The 15,989-nt window shown below is 37.9% G+C and overlaps 1 protein-coding gene across 1 annotated transcript; it reads right to left on the bottom strand.

Moving 5' to 3' along the window:
• Positions 1-3,969: 3,969 nt before the first annotated feature.
• LOC117689172 (ral GTPase-activating protein subunit beta-like) lies at positions 3,970-15,268 on the bottom strand. The gene is made up of 14 exons (XM_066087055.1): positions 15,242-15,268; positions 14,590-14,745; positions 11,151-11,331; positions 10,645-10,736; positions 10,404-10,528; positions 10,092-10,271; positions 8,475-8,547; positions 8,192-8,365; positions 7,700-7,838; positions 6,813-6,950; positions 6,256-6,507; positions 5,930-6,080; positions 5,588-5,704; positions 3,970-5,393 (listed from the first exon to the last, which is right to left on the bottom strand). The coding sequence occupies exons 1-14, from the start codon at positions 15,266-15,268 to the stop codon at positions 5,276-5,278; spliced, it is 1,923 nt and encodes a 640-aa protein (XP_065943127.1). The 3' UTR covers positions 3,970-5,275.
• Between the last annotated feature and the right edge of the window lie 721 nt (positions 15,269-15,989).

Raw genomic sequence — 15,989 nt, forward strand, 5'->3', positions numbered from 1 at the left:
CTAATCAGCCAGGAAAGCTGAAACTTGTGTGGAAGCATCCTCAGGCAGTGTAGATTCAAAGTTGTGAAAATCATGATCCCTGGGGGTAGGGTGGGGCACAATGGGGGTTCGAAGTTTTACATAGGAATATATAGAGTAAATATTTAAAAATCTTCTTCTCAGAAACTAATCTGCAAGATGATTCTTTATAATTGTTAAAACTTTGGCTCCAGGACAATTCTTCGGCCTCACAAGAAGGTTCAGAGTTTGATGTAGCTAAATATCCCATATATAAACAATTGTAAAGGATCTTTTTGAGAACTGCAATACTCAACATGTGATATGACTATAAAATTGAAGCAGGCAGCTATTTTTTTATTAGAATCTTTTTGTATTACTGTATTGAGTTATTGCCCTTGATGTATTGATTCTTGATTATTTTAATTAATGCATCCACTGTTAACCAAATATTGTGATGATTATTTTTATACAATAATAAATATTCAATGTATATAGGTTGTTCTGCATAAGAAGTTTCGGGTTAGGCCGGATTAGTTTGTTTATTTTTTATTTCCAATTTTTAGATACTATGAATTATTTTAAGCCGGCACATATATAGGGACAGTGTCTATTGCATTACGATGAGCGACTGTTTGGGGTTGAAATTGAACAGGAATGGATAGATTGAGTGTGTGAACATCCCTGCTCTATCTAATCTTCGTTTTTTCTAACCTTCGATACAAAGTGTGCGGTCATTCCTGCCCTGTATCGCATTAATACAAGTGTGCAGTCATACCTGCTTGTATTGGTGGTGGTTGCGGCGGAGAACGAGTGTATGGTCATCCCTGCGGGTGTTCAGGCCTTTCTAGTGCAAGTGTGCGGCACTCCCTGCTTGCGTTAGGTTGAGCTGTTGGCACAAGTGTGCGGTCATCCCTGCTTGCGTAGGTGTGCGGTCATCCCTGCCTGGGTAACGTTGAGTCCCTATATATGTGCAGGAGCGTTGATTAAAGTCTGCTCTTGTAAATATTGGCAGCAATCGGGGCTATCCGAGTTCCAAGGGGGAAAATGGATTTTATTTATACAGGATCTACATGTATTATTGTACATTGTCCAGATTGTTTGCATTATGACTCCATTAAGCTGACTTTATCATACCCATTGTTCCCCAGGTGAGCGATGTGGCCCATGGGCCTCTTGTTAAATGTGCAATGATACTGTAAACACATTGTGCTTAGCAAGTACAATATTTGGTAAAATATGAATTTCAAACAAATTTGAATTAGCGTATTTCTTAATGCTATGATTTTGCTTGATGTTGCTGACATGTTGCTATCTATAGGTATTTGTGAAAATTCAGCAGATTTTGGTGATGTGTTTTCAATGGTGTTGTAATCTGTGAAGATTCTGCAGTTTTGGGGATGAAAACATGCAAGTGAGATCCTCTGTTACTTGTATTGATGAGATACATGTGCAGGCTCTACAGATTGTATAATACAGCACTGACATGCACATGCTTGGGGAGCAGCAGATCTTAGCTCTACAGGAAAACTTGGGTGGGAGATATGACAAATTCTACCCACAGAGCTACAGATCTGCAGATAATGTTCACAAAGTTCTTCACTGCTATAAAAAGAGGAACATATACTGTGAGATCATTTTTATTCGTGGAGGTCAAATTTCGTGGAAAGCAAAAATTTTCCTGGTTCGTGGGGACATAATTTCGTTGGCAGGAGGTTCTATTTTGTAAATGAATATTAAACATATGCTTGCATATACTGGTATACATTCCTGGGGATGTAAATTCATGGGCAAGGGTTACCCATGAAAGCCACGAACATCGGTCCCCCACAAACAATGATGATTCCACAGTACTTGAAACATAAACCTTTTAGTTCCTCAGGAGCCATTATTACTGCAGGAGGCATTTTAATGGCATATGATTAGTATTTTGCTAATGAAAAGACCCACTTCATTAAAATCATAAATATAATAGCTGAAGTTCATGAATCTAAGATAGATAGTAGATAAACAGTACCAATTAAATTGAGAGAATATGCAATGTATACATATAAAATCTGCAACCTGAGTAACATTCAAAATGCACATTAATAAGTTTCACATTAATAATATTGTAACAATATAAGGCATCAAATATAACTGATGTATATGTAGAAAGAGTTGCCATGAGAGTGACATGGGGCAAAAGAAGAAGAGACTAGGAATGAGGGACTAACGGTCATTACATGCTGTACCCTAGACTAGAGTGACCCAACTGACTAGCTATTGGCGTGCTGTAGCCTAGACTAGAGTGGTCCAACTGACTAGCTACTGGTGTGCTGTACCCTAGAATCTGACAGATTAGAGTGGCCCGACTAACTAGCTACTGGTGTGCTGTACACTAGAATCTGACATACTAGAGTGGCCCGACTGACAAGCTACTGGCGTGCTGTACACTAGAATCTGACAGACTAGAGTGGCCCGACTGACTAGCTACTGGCGTGCTGTACACAAGAATCTGACAGACTAGAGTGGCCCGACTGACTAGCTACTGGCGTGCTGTATACTAGAATCTGACAGATTAGAATGTATTCACTGACTAGCTACTGGCATGCTGTACACTAGACTAGAGTGGCCCGACTGACTAGCTACTGGCGTGCTGTACACTAGACTAGAGTAGCCCGACAGACTAGCTACTGGCGTGCTGTACCCTAGAATCTGACAGATTAGAGTGGCCCGACTGACTAGCTACTGGTGTGCTGTACCCCAGACTCTGACAGACTAGAGTGACCCGACTGATTAGCTACTGGCGTGCTGTACACTAGACTAGAGTAGCCCGACAGACTAGGTACTGGTGTGCTGTACCCCAGACTCTGACAGACTAGAGTGGCCCGACTGACTAGCTACTGGCATGCTGTACACTAGACTAGAGTGGCCCGACAGATTAGCTACTGGCGTGCTGTACCCTAGAATCTGACAGATTAGAGTGGCCCGACTGACTCGCTACTGGAATGCTGTACACTAGAATCTGACAGATTAGAGTGGACTCACTGACCAGCTACTGATGTGATGTAGCCTAGAATCTGACAGACTAGAGTGGCCCGACTAACTGGCTACTGGCATGCTGTACACTAGAATAGAGTGGCCCGACTGACTAGCTACTGGCGTGCTGTACACTAGACTAGAGTGGCCCGACAGACTAGCTACTGACGTGCTGTTGCCTAGAATCGGACATACTAGAGTGGCCCGACTGACTAGCTACTGACGTAGCATATACGAGACTCCTTGAAAAATTTGTGTATGGGTTATATGCTACTCAGGGGACCGTTAAGGCCAATTGGCCACTTGTTTTTTTTGGAGAACTGGAATAATTATTAATTTTGGTTATACATGTAATTATAAATGTAAGAGCTTAAACTTTGTTGTTCATTAATCAAGGGTCATGAAGATTCAGGATGAATTTTAAAAAAAAGTTGATGCTAATTGTACCAATCTAGTTGATGGTATTTTATTTCACTAGAACCATTTACTTTGAACTTTGGTAAATAAAACACATGTACCGTGGAGTGCTACTTGGACCTATCCAGATGGTGCGAGGTACACCAAATTTGCTGGATACAATTTACTTGCATTTGTTTTCTTATAAATTATTATATATAAAGAATAGATACACATGTACAACCAAGTTACGCCTTGATCAAAGAATGGTTAACATGACTACTGTCAAAAGAGTGAACTCATATTATCCGCATTATCTTTACTGCAACCGTCTGTTTTCTGTTTACTGTTTCAGTAAACCATCAACAGTATAGGGTAAAATAACTGTTAAAACAGAACTCTTTAATAATATATATTTTTTGATTCTTCAAAATTACCACAAATATTGATACCTATAATTCATTTTCCTCATTCACTGTATTGAGTTCTGCCTCTATTTTAAGATTCTCTATTGAACTTTTACAGTCAACAAACGATGACAATGTGTAAAGTATATATCATTAATAGCATTTATTTAACAACACAGAACAAAGATAATTAATATTGCACACAAATGAGAGGTCAAATCCTGATATCTAACCCTAAACACATGATATCTGATCCTACTACACATGATATCCTGATATCTGGTCCTACTACACAGGATCTTTTTTTACTTTGATCAGACCTGCAGTGTTTTTCATTTCCACCATAGAGGATGATCTTTTAAGAATCACAGATTGTTTCTTCTCTTCAGTGAGGGTGACTAGAATTCCAGTACAATACAGCGTCCAATGAAAAAGCCTGTAGGATCTTGTCATATACAGCGTCCAATGAAAAAGCCTGTAGGATCTTGTCATATACAGCGTCCAATGAAAAAGCATGGACGCTTTGTCCATCTTGTCATATACAGCGTCCTATAAAGAATCTTGACGGATCTCACCATACGTCACTTATTCAAATATCTCACAAACTCTATGTTAGCAACCATGTGGTTGAATGATTAAAATGACGCACAAGAAAAATGATTAGCATTTACTATATGAAGTACGTGTACATCACTGATTGTATAACTAAGTTCATATAGTCATTAAAACCAAACTGGGTACTGTTAACCATTTATTATACTTGCATTAAATATCTTATCCGTTGATAGACGGTTATGAAATGAATAAATGTCCGCTAGCAAGTAGTGATTTTATTCATTTTATACAGAAATTTCCAACACAGTTCTGAAACAATAATACCTATCAGCAGCTGTTGCTTGAAAGTCTGGCTTACTTGGTTAACAGCACAATAGAAGTTCAAATCAACAAAGGGGAGAAACCCTAGCTGTATAAAAATAAACAAAATATGATCCAACTTCATATACTCCAAATATATCATGCAATAACGTTTGTTCACATAATATCACATTCATCAACATTAGCACCACTAAACAGAAGCTGGCAACTAACAGAGAAATGTTGCAATTGGCCAAAATCAGTGTTTTCTTAGAATACAGCTCTCATTGTTACAAGGCATAAGTGGAGTGTAAAACAGCTGTTTATTAACCCTTTCAGGTATGTCTTGATGTGCCTCTCACAATTTTACCTAAATATTAACTCCTCGTGTTTATTTCCGAATCTATAGTACGTCTTGAAGACATGAAATTTTCTTAAAATATTCATTTCATGATTATCTTGTCCAAGTTCCTATCTGATGGTGTTTATAACTCTTCAGAGAGAATAAACATGAAACTTCGCTCTATATCAGTTAGAAAACCATATCATCAGATTTGACTCTTCCTTGGTCTCAGCGCACGATTTGTTCCTAGGAGCAATCACTTGTGAACATCTTGGAATAAAGCTGTGTAGAACTCGGATTCCGTCATCTTCAGATGATACTTGTCTACAATTTCCTGAATTTTTATTTTTCTCCTAACATGAGGAGGTTGATACCTTACAAAGAGAATAACAATCCCTAATATTAGGAAACATTTCTTGACAATGAATTGATGCAGAAATAGGTCAATTCTTGATTTTTCTGTTTCCGCCCATAAGACATCTTAAAACTTAGGTGTGAACCTTGTATGTAGTTAAAACTTTTGTTTGAATCCATTGTATTGTAATACATCATCTTGATCAGTACTTACGAGTCGCTCTCTAGTCTTTTCCGACGTCCGATATTTATCGCCGTCTGCCGGACCATGGAGCCTAGCGTACGTCTGCTGACCACCATTCCATCAACAAGAGGAATCGCCATGGAGATCCTGTATTAGCAACAACAAAAAATTGAATTAAACAAAAAGCATTATTTCTACGAAATATCTTCCACTTCTTTTGTCTCCATTATCATATTGTAGTCTTTTGCAAATCCTGCAATAACTTGTGGAATGATTGTAAAATTATTCAATTAGCGACTCTCCATGCTATACATTAATTCTAGGATTTCTACGAGTGATGAGTTCTGAGCTGTCACTAAGAGTTTGACTTACTTCCCAGTGTTTCCCTCCATGTGGATCCGGAACAGTCCGTTCTGTAGGGCGTGGATGTAGATCAGGAAGATGTCCTTGTCTTGTCTCATGGACGAGCTGCTGGTCGCAGTGTACTGCTCCAGACCCGTGCTGGTCATCGGAAGTAGGTCACCTGTAAAACAGTAAATAACCAAATTAATATAAATATTTAAGTAATATAAATACCCAATAACACATGAATCAGTGCAACAGATATATATCTTGAGTTGCTCTCATTGGTAACATCAACATTCTCTTTGATAATGTTACTAGTAACAAAGTCTTTGTTGACTTATGTAAAGAAATACCTGTGGGAAAATTTTCATGGTCCTCAAAGTTTTCCAGCCACACAACAAAAATTTTTGTGTCTGGTCCAATGGTCACAGTGGACGGTCGACCGAATCGTCGAGTACGGAAGGCGGGGGCGTCGTGGGGAGAACTCGGACTCTCCATGGTTTTATTGCGAGGCTCAGTGAGGGGTCTCTCCAGGGAGAGCGTGGTAGGCTTGGTCCCCCCTGGTCCCTCACTGGGGGTGCTGACAGAGAGTTGTGGAGACTTGTCTGGAACAAATCAACACTTATTGTATTTCTTGTCTACAGAAATATGCTGCAACTGGAAAAAGTGTCTACAGATTCTATTTGCACAAGACTTAACATCTTTGTAAGTTTATGCATATTATAACGCTTCACTGTATTCCTTATAAATAAATTTATGAGTCTTTAACCATATGTTATAAAAAATCTTCACTATTGTTTAAAAATCTTATTGCAAATTCTTTCACTTTGGACAAAGTGATGTTAGAGCACCGTGATAGCACCCATTGCATCACTTGTGGGTTTGAATTTGAGTCAGTAGAGAGGCGTACCCCCGTCGTTCTGCAGCCTGTGGAAGTTGTCCAGGGAGGGGACAATAAAGGCGACCTCTGAGGACACGTCCGCCCAGTACAGCACCTGTTGCTGACCGTCATAGATACTGCCTCCCGTCCCCACACGCGGGGCGTTCTCTACATAAATAAAAAGTCAGAGATTATATATAATCTACACTAGCTATAAAATGCATCATTGTTTTTACCTTTCAGTTTTATGCTTCTTTCAATTTTGAATTTTTTCTTTACTTGTATGCACTAAAAGGTCAGAAATTGGTTTCAATAAATCTAGCCGAATTTTTACCCTTTATTTGCAAATTTTAGAACACACTATGCATAAATTTCTAAACACCTCATACCAGTCACTGAATATTGCTCTTCTATTGAATATACTTTTGTTTGAGCCTCTTTATTATTCATCATTTTACTGTGAACAATTTTTGTCTAAGATATACCTTATGTTTAAATTTATAAGAAAAGCCTTAACTTTCTTACAAAGGGGTGTAACTCTGACCAAAATTAAATTATCTGAACATCACTTGGCACACAATATATCTTATGTTACAATACAGTGATAAATTTTGCAGTGACTGTTATGTTGACCCTTCTCTCGAGTCGGTTTATTGAGCCAGTTTATTGGCCCTTCTCTTGAGTCTGTTTATTGACCCTTCTCTTGAGTCTGTTTATTGACCCTTCTCTTGAGTCTGTTTATTGACCCTTCTCTTGAGTCTGTTTATTGACCCCTCTCTTGAGTCAGTTTATTGACCCCTCTCTTGAGTTGGTTTATTGACCCCTCTCTTGAGTTGGTTTATTGAGTCCTTTTATTGACCCCTCTCTTGAGTCAGTTTATTAACCTCTCTTCTGTACATTGTAATCCTGATCAGTACCTTGGATATCCTCAGGCTGTGAGATTTTCCAGCTGGTGCTGATGTGACCGGTCCAGCCGGCATGTTTCTGTACGTCCACCGGCCAGCCCAGGGAGTGGAGGAACTCCAGGAACTGGCCCTGTATGCCACGCTGAGACCCCTGTCAACAAATTACCAAGAAAGAATACAGGCCTCATGTGATACACAGTGTTTTAAATAACCACACATAAACTTAGCTAAATACCCCTTTTTAGGGTCAAATTTACAGAAAGGCTGGGCTGACATGAAGTTTTAAATTAAGTTTCACATTCACACAAGTACATTACATACTAAACAGAACATCAAAGCTGTAGCAATAGTACTGTTCAACTTTTCTACTTTCTGATTTATTCTTGATACCCTTTACTTGTATAGGAAATAAACAACAACCAATGAACTATTGATTCTTTACTCTGTAGCCCCTTGGTGTAGTATCTACTTCCTATGTGAATGTTTACACAGTTAACAGCTTACCACATTGCGTAGAATGTCCTGAGCCAATCGCTGGCCTGACTTGACATAGAACACATGAACTGTGTCGTTGTCACGGGCTGTAATTGTATCCAGCATCTCTAGGTCATTGGTCAGACCTGGATTAGTGGTATCCAAGGTAACCAGGGAGGGTGGAAGACTGGTGTTGCTCTGCTCCTTTGTAAAACAAAATTGAAAAAATCCTATAAAATCGTAACTCTTTCAAAATTTGATATAACTGCTCAATATATAGATCTGTTGCTGTGGTGATGACCTGTGAACTTACCTTGAGAGCCTCTAGTGACAGAAACCCATAATGAGACAGGAACAAACGGGCAGCCTGAAATTCCTCTGTTATTCTGTAATTAATCAATATATATAATCAATATATATTTTGTCACTGACATACTGTAAATGTATTGTTAAATACTTACAAAGGGTGTTTATGCTCAAAAACTAACATAAAGTAAATATTATTTAACTCTCAAATTGAATAGATATTTATAAACCTTCTTTATGTTTTTTGTTTGGCATACAAAAAAATAAATTGCATTTGATGTTTACTTTCAGTTAACTTTAATACTGCTAATCACTTTTATTGAAGATTTACACTCAGTATTAACTTAGGTATTTACACTTAACCACTAGCTTTAGCAGTTTATACCTCATTACAGTTGGCACTCGATGGTTCGAACTTCGATCTCTCGAAGCTCTTGATCGTTCGAAGTGAAATCACAGTCTCGATTTTTTTTTCTATATTACTAAGCAAATTAACTCTTGATCTCTCGAACTCCGATCTCTTGAAGTTCTTGATCTCTCAAAGTAAAACCTGGATCCCGTTATATATATTTCATTGTTTTTCACTCTTGTTAACTCGAAGTTGTTGATGTGTGCACGTGCGACCGATCAAGCGTATAATTATAGCTCTGCGTGGACCTTACCTAAACGGTCTAGTGAATGCCTTAGGGCTACCATGGTAGTGATAATTAGTTGATTACATAAGTGACACTACCCCTTGCTTCCTTCAAATGGTAGAAAGGTAATTCGAAACTGATCTAATAATTTCCACAACTTGCGAAAATTACGGTTTTTAAACCACTCTTTACTTAACATAACATTCTTAAAAGTTTTTTAATGTGAAAAAACCCCTAATAACCACACAACAAAGTTCTGTATTGTTTAAATGAATGTAGCATGAAATACAAATGAAATTATGTTAGACTATCCTTCCATGTTATAAATATAAACTTTAAGCTACTATAATTTTAGAACCAAAATGACCGGAACAAATATTTAAGGATTTTTTAAAAATTTCGATCTCTCGAACTCTTGATCTCTCGAAGTTTAATCATGGTCCCCTGAAGTTCAAGTTATCGAGATTCACCTGTACTTATTTTACTTTACAATGTGAACTTACATTGTGGGTTTACACTTTACTCCTTACTTTGGAGGTTTACACTTTCGGACTTACTTTGGAGGTTTGCTTTATGCTACTTACTTTGGAGGTTTACTTTATGCTACTTACTTTGGAGGTTAACTTTATTCTACTTACTTTGGAGGTTTACTTTATTCTACTAACTTTGGAGGTTTACTTTATGCTAATTACTTTGGAGGTTTACTTTATTCTACCTACTTTGGAGGTTTACTTTATGCTACTTACTTTGGAGGTTTACTTTATGCTAATTACTTTGGAGGTTTGCTTTATGCTACCTACTATGAAGGTTTACTTTATGCTACTTACTTTGGAGGTTTACTTTATGCTTCCTACTTTGAAGGTTTACTTTATGCTACTTACTTTGGAGGTTTACTTTATGCTACCTACTTTGAAGGTTTACTTTATGCTACTTACTTTGGAGGTTTACTTTATTCTACCTACTTTGGAGGTTTACTTTATGCTACTTACTTTGGAGGTTTACACTCAGTGTCTTGGTTGGGGAAGGGCATACTCTTCACCTCCTGCTGCTTTCTCTGACCAATCTGAGATTCAAATTGACCTTGCTTCTCAATGAAAGACTTGAGTTTGTTCAGCTCTGGGCGCTTCTCATCCGTTACCAACGATTCCAGAGTCGGAATACTTTTCTCCCTAAAACAGGAAATGACTTGAATTAGGTAGTTAATTGTACAACACCCTTAGTATTACAACACCCTTAGAATTAGCTTCAGTGCAAATAACTGGTAGGTGATCGATCGCATTATGTTGTCTGTATATATTTACGCCTTGGTGGCGGTCACTTTATCCACAGACTCAGGGAAGTTTCTGGGCTTGACGCTGTGATGAGTTCCCACGTTCTCCACCGGCATAGGTCGGCCAGGATCACTTAGGTGGGATTTGGACGAACCCTTGAAAATAAGCAATCATAAATTAAATACTAGCCACAATTACATGTGTTATAATTACCTAAGTCATCCCAGTACTTTATAAGAAATCTATGACAACAGAATTTGGAAAAACTCACCCGTTTGATCCGTGGGGAGTGTCTTAGCTGCATCACCCAAGCATGTCGACCAAACGGTCCCCTAATCAGAGCCGTCACCGTGGGCAACAGGTCTACAACAAAAGTCAATTGATCATGAGGTTCCATCATCCCTGAAATACACAAGCTTCAAATATCTGCTACATGTAGAGAAGTAGATTTACTTTTACATACAAGACAAACCACCAGAGACAGGGGACGTACCAAACCGACACCATCAGGATACAGCTGTGTGTCTGATTGATCCTCTTAGGGGAACCACCTTCTCTGTTTATAGCACATTCTGTTCCTTACCTTCACATTTACATGCATACTCATAGCTTGTTCTACCTATACACATGACACCATCTTACATTGACAGAAATATTTACCTTCTATATTTCCCTGAGGCTGTTCCAACATATATGCCTTCAATATTTCCGAGAGGCTGTACCAACATAGTTACATGTACCTTCTATATTTCCCAGAGGCTGTTCCAGCATATATACCTTCAATATTTCCAAGAGGCTGTTCCAACAATCCCACGACGATGGCGTTTTCCAGGACATAGTATCTGAAGGGGGAGCCATGTTCCGGCAAACAGCTGTTCCCCTTGGTGTACTTCAACAGGGATTTTTCGTCCAGCAGAGAAAACAGGGACTCGGGGCCACAGGGCGGGGGGAAAGCACCCTAAGTCAAATTACAGGTAAGCCATTAATGCTTGTATCTTAAAATATTAGACAATAGCCAGTTTAATGTCTATTATTATTTTAGTCTTGTGGAAACATGACAAATACTGACAAAATAGTGTATAATGAAATGATATTACATGTTCAACAGTAAGATGTGGGATGTTTTATCCTCATGAGTATATTATTGTTTGTTATAAATAATTTCAGTGAAGGTATGTAGTGGGATTCACTAACTTTGAAATTTTTGTACAAGATGATGCAGTCTGATACAGAGAAATGAAATCAAGTGATCCAGGGCAACAAAATCACTAGATATTCTTGGTGTGACTAAGGATTAATTCAGGCCAGTTGTACAAATATATGATACAAGGCGATATAAAACAATATTACAGGTACATGTATTTACCATCAGCTGTATGATACAGGTGAGACACATGCATGATACAGGTATTTACTACGTGCTGTATGATACAGATGAGACACATGCATGATACAGGTATTTACTACGTGCTGTATGATACAGGTGAGATACATGCATGATACAGGTATTTACTACGTGCTGTATAACACAGGTGAGATACATGCATTATACATGTATTTACACATACTGTATGATACAGGTGAGACACATGCATGATACAGGTATTTACTACGTGCTGTATGATACAGGTGAGACACATGCATTATACATGTATCTACCACAAGCTGTATGATACAGGTGAGATACATGCATGATACATGTATCTACCACAAGCTGTATGATACAGGGCAATGACACATACATGATACAGGTAGTTACTACATGCTGTATGATACAGGTGAGACACATGCATTATACATGTATCTACCACAAGCTGTATGATACAGGTGAGACACATGCATGATACAGGTATTTAACACCTGCTGTATGATACAGGTGAGATACATGCATGATACATGTATCTACCACAAGCTGTATGATACAGGTGAGACACATGCATGATACATGTATCTACCACAAGCTGTATGATACAGGTGAGATACATGCATGATACAGGTATTTAACACCTGCTGTATGATACAAGGCAATGACACATACATGATACAGGTATTTACTACGCTATCTGTGATACAGGTGAGATACATGCATTATACATGTATTTACTACATGCTGTATGATAGAGGTGAGATACATGCATGATACAGGTATTGACTACGTTCTGTATGATACAGGTGAGATACATGCATTTTACAGGTATTTACTACATGCTGTATGATACAGGTGAGATACATGCATTATACATGTATTTACCACATGCTGTATGATACAGGTGAGATACATGCATGATACAGGTATTTACTACGTGTTGTATGATACAGGTGAGATACATGCATGATACAGGTATTTACTATGTGCTGTATGATACAGGTGAGATACATGCATGATACAGGTATTTACTACGTGCTGTATGATACAGGTGAGATACATGCATGATACAGGTATTTACTATGTGCTGTATGATACAGGTGAGATACATGCATGATACAGGTATTTACTACGTGCTGTATGATACAGGTGAGACACATGCATGATACAGGTATTTAACACCTGCTGTATGATACAGGTGAGACACATACATGATACAAGTATTTACTACGTGCTGTATGATACAGGTGAGATACATGCATGATACAGGTATTTACCACGTGCTGTATGATACAGGTGAGATACATGCATTCTACATGTATTTACCACATGCTGTATGATACAGGTGAGACACATGCATGATACAGGTATTTACTACGTGCTGTATGATACAGGTGAGACACATATATGATACAGGTATTTAACACCTGCTGTATGATACAGGTGAGATACATGCATGATACAGGTATTTACTATGTGTTGTATGATACAGGTGAGATACATGCATGATACAGGTATTTACTATGTGCTGTATGATACAGGTGAGATACATGCATGATACAGGTATATACTACGTGCTGTATGATACAGGTGAGACACATGCATGATACAGGTATTTACTACGTGTTGTATGATACAGGTGAGACACATACATGATACAAGTATTTACTACGTGCTGTATGATACAGGTGAGATACATGCATGATACAGGTATTTACCACCTGCTGTATGATACAGGTGAGATACATGCATTCTACATGTATTTACCACCTGCTGTATGATACAGGTGAGATACATGCATGATACAGGTATTTACTACGTGCTGTATGGTACAGGTGAGATACATGCATGATACAGGTATCTATAACGTGCTGTATGATACAGGTGAGATACATGCATGATACAGGTATTTTCCACGTGCTGTATGATACAGATGAGACACATGCATGATACAGGTATCAATAACGTGCTGTATGATACAGGTGAGATACATGCATGATACAGGTATTTACTACGTGCTGTATGATACAGGTGAGACACATGCACGATACAGGTATTTACTACGTGCTGTATGATACAGGTGAGACACATGCATGATACAGGTATCAATAACGTGCTGTATGATACATGCATGATACAGGTATATACTATGTGCTGTATGATACAGGTGAGATACATGCATGATACAGGTATTTACTACGTGTTGTATGATACAGGTGAGATACATGCATGATACAGGTATTTACTATGTGCTGTATGATACAGGTGAGATACATGCATGATACAGGTATTTACTACGTGCGGTATGATACAGGTGAGACACATGCATGATACACCTGCTGTATGATACAGGTGAGACACATACATGATACAAGTATTTACTAAGTGCTGTATGACACAGGTGAGATACATGCATGATACAGGTATTTACCACGTGCTGTATGATACAGGTGAGATACATGCATGATACAGGTATTTACTACGTGCTGTATGATACAGGTGAGACACATGCATGATACAGGTATTTACTACGTGCTGTATGATACAGGTGAGACACATGCATGATACAGGTATTTTACTACGTGCTGTATGATGCAGGTGAGATACATGCATGATACAGGTATTTACTATGTGCTGTATGATAAAGGTGAGATATATGCTTGATACAGGCATTTATTACATGCTGTACAATACAGGTGAAATATCTCTATGATACAGGTATTTACTACGTGTTGTATGATACAGGGCAATGACACAGGTATGACACACTTTATAATGATAAAGGTGTGATACAGGTATTTACCATGAGTTGTATGATGCAAGACAATGACACACAAATATAATGATTACCACGTGCTGTATGATACAGGTGAGGAGTCCTTCCGCGGCTTCCTGTACACGGTTGGAGGCCGGTTGTCGCTGCTTGTCCTGTTTATACTTTGGCGGATCACTGGCACGGTTCTGAAACACCACAAAACAAACATCACTAAGAGCTCGTCCTGTAGGCTACCAGTCAACAGAGATAGGGAAAATTGTACTATTGGCGTAGCATATTACTTCAATTTTAAACCTAATTTCCTTATTTCATATTAATTTTTTACATCCTCCCAAAATAGTGGGGGGCCATCTCCATGATAATTCACTTTTTTATATGTAAATTTTTTAAAATTAGTTGCTGCGAGAAAAAGTAGGGGGGGGGGGCAGGCCTCCCCTGATGCTACGTGCCTGTACCCTATACACCACAAAACAAACATCACCTAGAGCTCATACTGTAGGCTACCAGTCAACAGAGATAGGGTACATTGTAACCCTAAACATGACATGACTCATTGGTGATTGTTGAGTATTCATTATCAGACATTAATCAGCTCAATGTCTACATATAAAAAGAGATCAATCTGAAAATAACAATTGGGGAAAATGTCTGTCAAAATCAAAGGTACTCTCTGAGGGATTCTATGGAAATCTGCTGCAAAAGATTATTCAAATTGTCAAATAATACCAACATTTTAGAGGCCTGAGGGAACATATTGCTTTCCTGTGCCACAACTCATTTTATCTATTTGTTCCTATGTAAAAATTCATTCCCCAACTATGGTCCCACCCTACCACGGGGATTATGATTATGAACAAACTTGAATCTACTCTACCTGAGCATACTTCAAGTTTAAGCATTTCTGGGGAAATAATTTTTTAGAAAACTTTTCAAAAATGCAAAGTTTGCAAAAATTCCAAATTATCTTCCATAAAAGATGATATGACCCATCATTTTAACAAAATGTACCAAAATTGGTAAATGAAATTGACGCTGTGGTTCTGAAGAGGAAGTTAACCGTAGGCCTTTACATTTACATAAGCATTTAGATTGTAATGGTTTTCAAACAATAAGCTTATTGTTCTCAAACAATTAGTCTGTTAGTTTTCAATGAATTTCATACATCAAACTCAATAACTGTTAAATTGATGCATTTTATATATTAGTCTGTTAGTTTTCAATAAATTTCATACATTAAATTCAATATCTGTTAAATTGATGCATTTTATATTTTCCAATAATCTTTAAATCTGTAACGAAGAGACATTTCTGTTGTAAAATACAGTACTGTTTTTCCAGTGTTATCGGTTTGTCTTTTCCTGTTACATACATGTACAGTAAGTACAAAAACAACTTGTCTTAGGATTGGATTTTTCATGCCATTTGTAATCAAAGGCACAAACTGTGTTTTTGTACATGTACTAATTTCAAATAC

This window comes from Magallana gigas, chromosome 6, assembly GCF_963853765.1.
Source record: "Magallana gigas chromosome 6, xbMagGiga1.1, whole genome shotgun sequence".
NCBI lineage: Eukaryota > Metazoa > Mollusca > Bivalvia > Ostreida > Ostreidae > Magallana > Magallana gigas.